Source organism: Eurypyga helias, unplaced genomic scaffold, assembly GCF_000690775.1.
Source record: "Eurypyga helias isolate BGI_N326 unplaced genomic scaffold, ASM69077v1 scaffold17338, whole genome shotgun sequence".
Taxonomy (NCBI): domain Eukaryota; kingdom Metazoa; phylum Chordata; class Aves; order Eurypygiformes; family Eurypygidae; genus Eurypyga; species Eurypyga helias.
The window spans coordinates 1-13,389 of NW_010267734.1; the positions used below are offsets into that span (position 1 = coordinate 1).

General features: G+C 37.8%; 1 protein-coding gene across 1 annotated transcript; it reads left to right on the plus strand.

Annotated features, from left to right (window-relative positions):
* Nucleotides 1-1,398: 1,398 nt before the first annotated feature.
* Nucleotides 1,399-12,064, plus strand: LOC104504311 (retinal dehydrogenase 1; the record flags this gene model as incomplete). The annotated part of the gene is made up of 6 exons (XM_010157544.1): nucleotides 1,399-1,501; nucleotides 2,054-2,238; nucleotides 6,449-6,613; nucleotides 8,532-8,689; nucleotides 10,121-10,195; nucleotides 11,571-12,064. Coding segments are annotated over 6 exons (759 nt in total), but the record flags the coding sequence as incomplete, so codon positions are not given.
* Between the last annotated feature and the right edge of the window lie 1,325 nt (nucleotides 12,065-13,389).

Below are 13,389 nucleotides of genomic sequence, written 5' to 3' on the forward strand. Positions count from 1 at the left end.
GTCTCACAAGCGCAGAGTAGAGGGGAGAATCCCACTGATCATGTTTGTGGCCTCCTCTAAGGACGACTCTTGTCCTTTACAAAGAAAAAGTTTTAATAACTTTTGGTTCGCTTCTTAAGACTAATTCTTTTAATAAGTGAAACAGGCTGTGCTCTGTTCTCTCTCATCCTGCACACCCTTAGGTGAGGCAATGGCTTTTTCATATTTGAATGATGCTGATGATCATATGTGTTGTCTTAGAAATTTATTTGACTAAGTATCAGTTTAATAACTGAAAGGAAGGTCACTGACAATTTTCCCTAACCTTCACTCTGAAGGAATGTGAGTGATGTGATTGAAGATTTCTCGGTTCAGGCATTATATAACTATATCCTTAACAGAGTACATTGTATCATCTCTCTGTATGCTACATGGAAGTGCTGCCAACTGGTCTCAGCTTCTTGGACGTACACTCCAAAGATAAATATCATTGCCTCATGTCAATGATCAGTACACACTGAGTGCAAGAGCTATGTTTACTCTTAGAAATATTTAGCTCTAAAGTAATGGGAAAACAACCCAAAAAATCCAACATCTGAGAAATATCCTACAGATGTTCCCAATGGACAATAGCAACAGCAATTCCCAGTGCCCAGTGTTCCGCCAAAGGCAGGTGGACCAAAGAGTGTATTCATAGACTTTGGTGACAATCATCTTTTTCTGACAGTGTTTAGCAGTGAGAAATGAAAGCATAAAGGCTGTCAGCAGAAGAAAACTACCTGATGCTTGCTATTTATGAACAGTTACAGACCAATGCTGCAAGGGCTAAGAGCAGATTTTCCCTTCAAAACTTTTCCAGGACAATTCATATTAAATAGTTCCTTTAATTATGCCATCAATGGAAAGAAGTAGGGCAAGGGTTTTGCCTCTCAATGTCCATTTCCTCTTCTTTTTAATTCTAAGGAAGAAACTGGAATAAGGAGTTGCCTGTGCAGGCAGTGTAGATACCTACTTTTCATTCATATACTTTGTGCACCAAAGGGTTTTCCCATGTATAAAACAGGAATATTAACATAATGGCAGTTACTGGCACAGAATAAATCAGTGCCTACTTTACATTACAGATATAAGCAACTAGAGTGGTGGTAATCAAAACAACACCAGACTTCTTTGGCAGTTAACATGAGTGTGTCCAGGGGCAAACTCTTCTAGAAAGCATTCCTGGTTTGTAGACTGCAAGTCACCTGCACCCTGACCCTTCTTTTCAAATGTATATTTTTAATATTTATTTTTCACTTTTACAATTACTGGGATAGTAGAAAACTGTGAACTGATTATCACTTTTGAGAAAATCAGACAAGTTTTATTGAGGTCATAATAAACTTTTTGAGATGAAGCTGTCTTCTCCCTACCTTTTAGGTTGGCAAACTGATTAAAGAAGCAGCAGGGAAAAGCAATCTGAAGAGAGTTACATTGGAACTTGGAGGAAAAAGTCCTAACATAATATTTGCAGACGCAGACTGTTAGTAGCATTTTATTATATAAACCTACTACTTTTGCAAGTGCCATGTTCTTTTTTATTTCTCTGTCAGTAAATTATTTGTACCTGTTTAATGAAGGAGTAATTTTTAATGTTTTCTAGTCACATTGTAGCTTTAAGTCAGATTGCCACCAAAATTTGGTGGCTCCTGAATGGTTACAAACCTCTGACAACGTGATTACTTCTCCTGCAATTAAGGATTACCCTAGCGCAACATGAACGCAGAACCAAAAGCAGCTAGATGGATCTTATACAGGTTTATTAACTTTCTAGCTGAATACTCCTCTTCGTACTGCTGTCAGAGAAAATGATGTTGAACCTACATTTCACATAAAACAGCTGAATGTGTGTTTATCTAGGTATACGATGTTACTCTTGGTAAGAGTAGTTTTGGACATAAGTAAATGGATGAATTTAAAGGGCCATAAAAATAAACTGATAAAAAGGGAAAGGAAATGGAGTGATAAAGGCTTGTAAAGAATTTATGACATGATCATTCATTTATGATCTGATGAATTCTGTATTTCTTTGCAGTGGACAACGCTGTGGAATTTGCACATATTGGTCTATTCTACCACCAGGGACAATGTTGTATAGCAGGATCTAGAATTTTTGTGGAGGAGCCTATTTATGACGAGTTTGTTCGCCGGAGCATTGAACGAGCAAAGAAGTACATTCTTGGGGATCCTTTGTTGCCTGGTGTACAGCAAGGCCCTCAGGTAAGTAATGTAGTTTCCTACATAACTGTGACATCACAGTTTAATTTACTTCTAAACCTATCATATTAATATCAAAGTTAGGTACAGTTGTCCAGTTGTTAGTCTGGAGAACCAGGAGGAAGAAATTGGAGTGATGGTTGTTTGTGCCACTATCATAGGCCTAAGGCTGATATTTCTTTCTCTTTTATTGTTCCTTTTATTATGGATTAGGAACAACTATATAGAACTGAAGTGCTTTGAGAAAGCTCCAGTGCACAGCTGTAAAAGTGCAAGTAAAACCACCTGTGTCAGAGATTGCTAACATTATATTCAAATAGTGACACTGTGAGTATCTTGAGGAAACAGAATTTAATAGTGTTTTTTCCCCATTTTCAAGGTAACAGTGTTTCATTATGCTGCTCTCAGTTTTACAATATTGCATGATTAAAATGCATAATTTTATACTTTTTCCTGCCTATGTTAAAAGGTTATGCAAACAGCTTTGCCATTAAATGAATCCTAAAATGTAACATTAAAAACATTGCTATCACAATGTTGTGATTTCAGGAGATCACATCAGAGCATTCCTAAATTAGTTTTTGTCTAGAGTCTTGTCTAGAGTCTTATTCCCATATCAGCTTCTATTACAGGATATATACCTTCTTAGCAGAGCTATTATGCACATATTTGATTGTCACAGAAAAATGGAATCGATTAGAGACAAAAAAAGGCTGGAGAAAAAGCAACTCCCACACATTTTATAATGTAACATTCCTGGTTCTTCATTAGTTATAACAGTCATTTTATGTGATCAAAGATATCAAGTAAACTGGAAAACTGCATTCCAAGCCACACAAGTTTTAGAGAATTTAAAAATAGTAAGGATGCTATTCTGATATCCTGCAATGTGTCTTGCTAACAAGCTAATATGTTCAGCTGAATAAATTTAAATGCCAGGAGACGAGAAGATTGAAACAAGTAAATTCCAAGTGTCTGGTGCACGGCTAATACAAAACTAAAAGAAAAACATTTTCATATTATGGCTTTAATGAGTGTGAAATTCATGTTAACTGTTTAAAGGAGAGATGAAAGTAAACTTTTACTGAAAAACCAAGGAAAGTTAAAAGTGAAAGAAAGCATTACTGAAAATATTTGAAAGAGCATGCAGGCTCTTTTTCTTCAGCCTCATCACTCATCTTTTTGATGTCTTTTTCTTCTTAGCAAACTTTAGCAGAAATCTTAACTTTTTCACACATTAACAAAGTTTCTCCTTTTTAGAACTGGTATGATCTCATTTAATGGAAAATTGTAACCAGGCAGCTTAGGTGCATTTCTTTTGCGCTAATTATATTAAATATCTCTCTTTGTCTTCAAATTCCTTGTTGTTATTGGAGTAAATCTTTCTAGAAATAAATAACAATAGCCTGTATCCTCCATATTCACTGTTCTGTCCTCACAGAGACTCATTGAAAGCCATGTTTGTCCTTCAACTCAGAGGACCCCTGGGGCAGCACTTGCCTCAGGCAGCCAGTTTGGGTAACTTTTGCACAGTGGGCACCAAAGAAAAGCCAAAGGCCCTCCTGGAATGCAAAATATTATATATATGCTAATTCACACATTATTAAGAAAAATACTGATGATGATAACACAAAGGAACGTCTGACAACAACATGAGCTGTATCATCTAAACCTCGTCTTTTCTTCCAGATGTTTATGTACAAGAGATATTTGGCAACCAGGGTAGCAGAAATTTTATGTCTTCAGCATGTAGTACCACAATTGTTTGAAAGAATGGCAAGGGGAGTACAGTGAACTAAAAATCACCTCCTTATAAATATCATATCCTTACAAATACAAGCTTTAATCACAGCTTTAGCTGAATAGCTGTTTAGTCTAATACACATCCAGTTTTCCCCAGAGCTTTGAAAATATTGTTGTATTCTATGGCCACAGTAATATATGTTGTTTAAGCTGAAATAGGACTTTTTTATTACACGAATAAGACAGTACGATACACACCTATTCCTCTGACTGATGAGTATGGTCACACAGAATAAGCTTCTCTGGAAGAGTCCCCCTAGAAGTAATCTCAGCATTTTCATGAGCCAGTACTTCAAGGGCTGAACTCTAAAAGAGTGAAAGAAAGAATCATGAAAAGGGAACTATTATTTTTTTTCAAGACGGTGTTAGAGCCCTCTACCAAACAAGCTTTACTATTAAGTTTTTCTTGACATAAACATTATCTTGTGCATAATTTCCCTTCAGGCTTGAGGTGATAATTAATGGATTTGGAGAAAAGAAGAAAATAAATGATGTGTGATCTCTTTCTAGTCCCCATTTACGCTATTTCTTTTTATGCACTTTGTCACTGAAAACCTAAAGGTCCACAAGTTTATGGAACCTGACAAGATACATCTGCAGGTCCTGAAGGAACTGGTAGATTAAGTTGTTAAATCATCATCCATCATATTTGAGAAGTCATGGCAGTCTGGTGAAGTTCCCACTGACTGGAAAGGGGAAAACATTATCCTCATTTTTAAGAAGAGAAAAAAGGAAGACCCAGGGAATGAAAGGCCAGTCAGTCTCACCTCTCTGCCCAGCAAGATCATGGAGCAGATCCTCCTGGAAACCATGCTAAGGCACATGGAAATAAGGAAGTGTTTGATGACAGCCAACATGGTTTCATTAAGGGATAATTGTTCCTGGCAATATCTGGGGGCCTTCTGCAAGATGGTTACAGAATTGGTGGATAAGGGAAGAGCAACTGACATCATCAGCCTGGACTTGTGTAAAGCATTTGACACTGTCCTACATGACATCCTTGTCTCTAAACTGGAGAGACATGGATTTGATAGGTGGCCTCCTCAGTGGATAAGAAATTGGCTGGATGGTTGCACTCAACGCATTTCAGTCACTGGTTCGATGTCCAAGAAGAGACCAGTGGGGTTCCTCACGGGTCAGTATTGGGACTGGGGCTGCTCAACATCTTTGTCAGTGACATTGACAGTGGGGTTGAGTGCATCCTCAGCAAGTTTGGGGGTGACACCAAGCTGTGTGGTGCAGTTGACATGCTGGAGGGAAAGGATGCCATCCATAGGGACCTTTACAGGCTGAAGAGGTGAGCCTGTGCCAACCTCATGAAGTTCAACAAGGCGAAGTACAAGATACTGCAAATGGGTCAGGGCAATCCTAAACACAAGTACAGGCTGGGAAGAGAATGGCTTTAGAACAGCCATGAGGAGAAGAACTTGGGAGGGTTTTTTGATGAGAAACTCAACATGAGCCAGCAATGTATGCTTGCAGACATGAAAGCCAACTGTATCCTGGGCTGCATTAAAAGAAGTGAGACCAGCAGGTCAAGGGAGGTGATTCTCCCCCACTAATACACTCTCATGAGACCCCCACCTGGGGTACTGCATCCAGCTCTTGGGCCCACAACACAAGGACATGGACCTTTTGGAGCAAGTCTGAAGGAGACCATAGGATGGTCATAGGCCTGGAGCACCTCTCCTATGCAAAAAGGCTGAGAGAGTTGGGCTTGTTCAGCCTGGAGAAGAGAAGGCTCCGGGGAGACCTTAGAGCACCTTCCAGTACCTAAAGGGGCTACCAGGAAGTTGTGGGGGGACTTTTTACAAGGGTTTGTAGTGACAGGACAAGGGGTAATGGCTTTAAACTGAAAGAGGGTAGGTTTAGATTGGACATGAGGAAAAAATTCTTCCCAGAGAGGGTGGTGAGGCACTAGAACAGGTTGCCCAGAGAAGCTGTGGATGCCCCATCCCTGGAAATGTTCAAGGCCAGGCTGGATGAGGCTTTGAGCAACCTGGTCTAGTGGAGGGTGACCATGGCAGAGGAGGTGGAACTGGATGATATTTGAGGTCCCTTCCAAAGCAAAACATTCTATGATTCGGTGAGCTAGAGAACAAATCCCTATTGTACTGCCACTATAACCTTCTTTTCCAGGGAAAGACCATGCATCTGTATATACCATAGAGCCACACTGCAATATACTTGGCATATACCAAAAAAAAAAGTGATTACTCATCTATTTGAGAAAAGTCTGCAAAACTTAGAGAAGTTAGTAGCAAGAATATTTGCAGGGCTCTCCAGCTGTGCCACTTCAACACACACAATCGAACAAAGTTGGAACATTGTTAGGTTTTGGTTAATGAGTTACAAGAACAATGGTTACCAGTGTATGCTGATTTCATCCCTGTAATATCTTTTCATTTAGATTGATAAGGAGCAGTTTCAAAAAATCCTGGAGCTAATCGAGAGTGGGAAAAAAGAAGGAGCCAAGTTGGAATGTGGAGGAGGTCCATGGGGAGACAAAGGTTACTTCATCCAGCCCACAGTTTTTTCTAATGTTACAGATGATATGCGCATCGCCAAAGAAGAGGTAAGTAAATTCTTGGCAGTCTGTACTCTAACTGATTACTGTCTGTTTAAATGTCTATAAAAAATATCCATCTAGAAGGTCAAGTGGCTACATAAAAACACTCTGAGTAAATCTGTCATTACATCCTGGTGGTGTTTAAAATATTTTTCTTGGCTTTTGATATCCATTTCACCAACACAGTGGAGGTCAGGTAGAGGATTATGAGGCTGGCCTGCCAATAAAGGGTTCAGCTTAAGCTGGCAGTAGATAAATGCTGAGGTTCACACAGTTTACATCACCCCATACTGCCCATGCCTCATTCGCCAGTCACAGTTACCTGTAACACAGAAGCAAACCTTGACGGTACATATTGTAAAACCTCCACTGCCTAGAGTCACTAAAGTTGGAGTTTAGACACAACATGTACCAAGTAGCTATTATGCAATGGTGAAGACAGTTAGATTGTGCTTCCAAGGGCATTTTGTTGGTGGCAATTACAGCAAAGTAGAGTTTTGTCTCTGCAGAGTTGTGTCTATAGACTGCAGAAATAGAGCATGAAAGAAGCTTAACTAACTCAGGTAAGGTGGCAGTGCCCGCACAACAGTGGTTGTCTGCAAGGACTGGGAGAGAGTTAGGAGTACAGACCTGCTATGTCATTGAGAAAAACAGTTTTGTAAACACAGCCACAAACTCATGACCTATTCTCTGTGGGTGTTTTGTTTGTTTGTTTGTTTACATTCATCTTGATTAATAACTGCTGCAATTGTGCTGCAGTTGTGGTCCATTATACTTCTTCACACTGGAAAGCCCTTTCAAAATTGTTAGAAATCTAAGTATTGCTTTATATAGCCAACAATACTGTTGATGCAGTCTGCTGAACATACCTAGTACCTTCAGCAAGGGTCAGCAGTCTGTGTTAACGTGAACACCAAAGCATCTAGAGTTAATTCTGAAGGGGTGAGAGCTGTAAAACGGAGAGAACCATATAAGAAGTAATTTGGATTATTTCTGCCTGTCTGGGAGACAGGTAGTAAACTGCACAGAGGTATATTTCTTCTCAGATCTATTAGTTTCCTTTGGGTCAGCAGTACGAGAACTGCTTCTCTCACACTATTTTGTGTATTGAATAATGAAACCCCGGAGAGCCAAGATAATTTAAAGAATATCCAGGTTCTGAAACTCATGGCTTGAACAGTAGGGGAGCACTCAGTGGTTTTCTGATTTATGTAAATCAAGCCCTGCAACTCTAGTTAGAAATTAGCATTAAACACTTCCCAGGAAAATTAGTGGAAAGCTCACAATCCATGGGAATAGTAGTAGTTAGATGTGGTAATGACCCCTGCCCTGCGAACTCTAGGTACTGTGTGGTGAGCATGGGCACCTCTGGCTGATAACACAGAGCGGTGGTAGTGGGAAAGCCGAGTCTGAGCGACTATTATATCATGCAAACCCCATATGGAAAGCAGAATTAGTTGTTTCGCTTGGTGTATATGACCAGTTGTGCAGCTACCTGCAGAGATAAAAGTCTAATAGAAAGTTTAAGCGAAGAAAAAGTTGAGTGTCTTTCTCAGCTCTGACACTGGATCTTACCAAGAAAATACCAATTCGTTAGTAACCAGTAGAGTTGTGTAACTCCAAGTTAAGTACTTTTACTGTGGGTATTTTTTCATCTTTATTTATTTGTTTTCATAACAACTGATTGATTGATTGATTGATTAATCATTTTAAAATAGGCGACCTTGTTTTGTTCCATGCTACCAAAAAAATTATCTTTATGTGAATTTATAATCCTTTTTAGAACCCTGTTCTGAGATGTACATTCCTGATTGAATAAATTCAGGAATAAGGCCATCTGACAGAAATAAATTTTAAAATATAAATTATTTACAATGGTAAGCTATACCAGTCCAGTTAATTTGTTTACATGTGTCTGAAACAGATATTTGGACCTGTTCAACAAATCATGAAGTTTAAAACTATAGATGAGGTTATTAAGAGGGCAAATAATACTACTTATGGCTTAGCAGCAGCAGTTTTTACCAAAGACATTGATAAAGCACTGACATTTGCAGCTGCTCTTCAGGCTGGAACAGTATGGTAAGTAATGGCTTTTTAAATTCTTCCTTCAGAACTGCAGGTGCCAGTGGCAGTAACTGTAGGGCATTTTAACACTTCTTTGGGTGGTGTGCTTTTATATTTCAATTCCTTTCCATCTTTAGAGAAGTAGAGGATATCCTCTTGTCTCTCTCTTCCCCTCACCTTTCCATACCTTCCACGTTATTAAATAAATATTACTTGTAAGTCTTCACACAACTGGCCTGCAACTTTAGCCTGAAAAAGGAAGTCGACTGGCTAAAATGGAAAGGAGACAAAAGGAAATAGAGTGACAGTGTCATTTCCCTTTACATTCAAGATCTTTCGATAGCCCAATGTGCAAACTTAATTTGCAGGGATTGTTCTCTACTCGGTGTAAAGAATTTAATTATCTGAAGTTTTGTGGCTATTAATCTGGACAGAATATCCTTCTGTGAGGGAAGAGATTGGCAAAATGTGCTTGAAAAAAGGAAGGAAACGCAAGTGAGGGAGAACTGCTGTAAGTACAAAGACAACTATTTCCATAGAATAGCAGACTGAGTCTAATCACTGTCACTGACAGAGACCTGCATTTCCCAAAGGTATCAGAAAGAGAACAATTTTACTTGAACACAAAACTTGTGTCCAATTTACATTTTATTTGAAGAACTTGCAACCCACACAAATTCCTGCCCAGGTCTTCTGACCTAAAAATATACACTTTCTAAAAACAAGTTAACAGCTTTCCCTTAGGACTTCATGTTCTTTAAATGCATGAAAATTTAAAGTAAAAGTGGAATCTTTGTTTTTCACACTTACGTGATTGCTGACCTAGGAATCCTTAAGTATGAGCAGAACCTCTTTTGTTGAAACAAGTGGACTGGCAGCAGGAGAAATTATGATATGAAAATAGAGAATCTCTGATCTACAATGTTGGAAGACAAAAAGAGATTCTCAGCTAGGGATCCAGCTAGGGATGCCAATCTGGCAAAACTCTTCATATTACAAATTCCCCAGTGAAACTTCTTTCTTACTCATTATTATATTTTTGTTCTCAATCATAATACAGAATATAGTTTAACATTGATTAGAACCAAACAAAACTTCCTAAATATATACAGAAGTAATCCTGAACTTACCTATTGGAAGCATACCTGCAGAAGACTTAACTGTCCTTGGTTTGAGAGCTTGTGCACTGGTTAGGAAGGAATTTTATCCTAACTATCAGAGAAAGATATGACTGTCTTCTTGAAGGCCCTTGGCGAATGTTAGAGCCCTGATCATTAGTTTCTCATAATTCTTTTTTTCTCTGACCCTTTAACTACACATATTTGAAATATATTACTCAGATATAGTTTGTGATTGGTTTTTCACAGTCAAATGAAAACCACCGATTTTTTCAGAAGAGAAAATAGTTGTTTGAAACCATCAAAACTAATTTTCCTGTTCTTCCAGGGTTAACTGTTATAGTGCAATGTCTGCTCAGTGTCCTTTTGGAGGTTTTAAGATGTCAGGAAATGGAAGAGAAATGTAAGTAAATACTTTTTAAAATCTAGATTCACAGGAACTGCAAAATGAAATTCCAAAACTCAACTTTGAATTTTGTCAAATCAGTCTATATAGTGTTTAGAAGCTTCCTGTTGTCAGAGACAATGTCAAGCAAAGACCCTAAGAAAATTCCTTAGACTCACACTTCTTTAAAATGACCATTTTTAGTGGCTCACACTCTACTGATATGCAAAAGAGAAAATTGTTTTTATGGTTTACAGGTTTTGCACATATATAGAAAGTGTCTTTTACATGAAGATACAGATGTGAGTAGTTTGTAGAATCTCCTTTAAATGCCAGATTTTTGAAAACACAGGACATTTCAGAATCTTTGATTTAAACAAGACTTTTCAGTTTAAAAGACATGTGACAACAAAGTTTTTACAGCAGGTTCCAGCTTGGTCAAAAGTTATGACAAAAAAAACCTCTTCTGTAGTATTTGTACCATTGGTCATTTCCCAAACTAGAAGTAGGGTATACAGAAATTATAAACTAATTAAATTCTATCAAAATTTTAGGTTTTACTCCACTTTCAATTTGAATCATGTGCTGTCTTACCTGTAAATGAAATTCCCTGCATAATTATTGAGATGATAATATCATTATGAATTAAATCACTGAATATCACATACTAACAGAATGCCTGCTGAAAAATGAAGAGAATCAGTAAATATTTTCCCATGGCACAAGACTCCTGAGCACAGATTTCTGTTTTGCATACATGTGTATCCGGTAGGATGGCAGTGAGAACTGGATAACATTATACTGTAGCAAACCCTTGCTCTACAAAACAATCCATCATGTCTAACTAGTTTGACTGAGTCAGATGTCACACATCTATGCAGACAAGCCAGCTTCATCTCATCATGTAAAACGTAAAGGTGGAATCATGCTAATAACATGTCAGTAATATTTAAGTAGTTTTCACTGTCGGGGAGACTTTATAGTAGATTCATTATGTCCCCTATTTATTTGACATGAATCGTCTATATTCTTTGACTCTGGAGAAAACTCAGCATCAGAGGAAGGCCTTCACAAATAACCTGTTGAGCATGCTTGTGAAGACCTAACGTATGCCTGATCTGCTGCACAGAAACCCAGTTTAGAAATGTACTAAACTGATAAAATGCCATTCTTTTGCACAGAAATGAAATTGATCTCTCTCACGCCTTTCTCGGGAGACAGTTGCTGTAACTTTTCAAAAGGCTTCCAGCAGCAGTCCAGCTGCACAGATGTCTTCTGAATATGTCCAGTATACATCTGGCCAATTGCACAGCCCCACCGAAAATCCCATCCAGGACATAACTAATATAAAAAGCATTAGCTTAAATATTGCTCTTGGTTCTCTTTTATCTAGGGGAGAATATGGCCTTCATGAATACACGGAAGTTAAGACTGTCACAATCAAAATCCCACAGAAGAACTCATAATGCTGCTTGAGGTGCAGAATTTAGCATCTTCAAATGAATCTGAAAAGGTTATCTGGTTTCTGAAAAGTTTTATATCCCAAATTATTCATTAACCTTCTTGTTTTCTGATTGTATAAGAGGTACTTGCTTACATTAACAATATAAAGAATAATGTAGAAAATTTTAATGTGACTAACTGAGAAAAGGAAAATTTAGTGTCTGGTACATAGCTAATATTGAAATTCATGTTCTGAAAGAACGATTTTTTATTTTCAGTGGAAGGTCTCTGTAGTGCTATGAAAATGTTCCTTTTTCAATATATCCTGTAGGTACAGTTAGAATTTATGTCCTCTTCTAAATGTTAGATGGCAAGCTCTCTCTGCATCTTCTTTTCTTTGTGGCCTTAACAAAAGCACTTATGAGTAATCAGCAGATAGTTACTTTTCTGTGTCTTTCAAAAATAATAGACTTCTAGAGATATTTCTTAGATTACTGAGTTCGTGCATCGTATTACACAAATGTAATCTGATAATATTAAACAATATTAAAATCCACCTTCAAAAGCTAATGTTGCTCCTTTCATCAGTCTTTTCTATTACACTGGTTTACCCCTGGGCACTGTGTAGCACATACTTAAATCTTTAAAGAGGCACTACCATGTCAATGGTGTGTTTAGGTATACTATATTGGTTATATGGAGACTAAAGTCCCTAATTCTTTGACAGTAAGAATTTTACCTTACGACTCTTCTCTGGATGTTTTTTTTTATTAAGTTAAGAACTATACATAAGACCTGTGGTAGAGGTATATCTCTTCACAGGCCTCTATATTATCTGTTCTTGAAAGGTGTCAATTCCAAATCCCATACATCCGCCCTTCTGAAATAATTCCATTAGCCATGTCTGTCAAACAAACCCAATCCTAGTCCCAGAGAAAAAAGTTACAAAACAGTAGAAGGAAAAGATGGAAGAGTGAATCAAAAGTAAACATGTATTGTAACATAATTAGCATGTAGTATTAAAGAAAATCTATATAAAATGAAATATTAAATATTTAAAAAGAGATGAAAAGCTGATGTATATCAGGTATGGGTCTTCATAAATATTTACTGTCCGAATTCTGCCTTTACGAAAGTCAATGGTAGAAGTCTCAAAGGAGGATAAACAAGCCAAATGACAGAATTTTCTTTTTGGTTTACCTCAGGAATGCACTTCTGAAATCATATTCAGGATCATCCCCACTCACCTTCTTTGGTTCATGTGAAGGGTGCTATTTCAATGGCACTAAGCCAATAAGATGCACACTTGGCCTGTGTCTGGTATGATCCAACCACTAAGAACCATTAATCTCTTAGAAGCAGACTAGGCCTAGTCTGAAGCAACTCCACTCTGAACATGTACTATGTGGGAGGTTGGGTTTTATCTCCTTATAGTGGTCTCTGGCAACATAGGATGGCAAATACAGTCCTACCAGACTATACTGCCTGCTACTGCAATCACAAGCAAAGAATGACTTTGAAATATAACCCAAGAAAAGGGAAAACCCATCACAAAGAGAGGAGTCTAGGAGAAGGATCAACTTGACCCTTGCATGAATATATGTATTTTTATTTACAATGACTAAAATATTTTCATGTTCTCAGCAATACAGAAAACTTATTTTAGTTCCTGTTTGACACACTCTTACTTACAGTTAAAGAAAGATGGTGATAGTCTTGTTTTGTTGATTTAAATGTTTCAATGTGATCAGAAGGTTGGAGCACCTCTC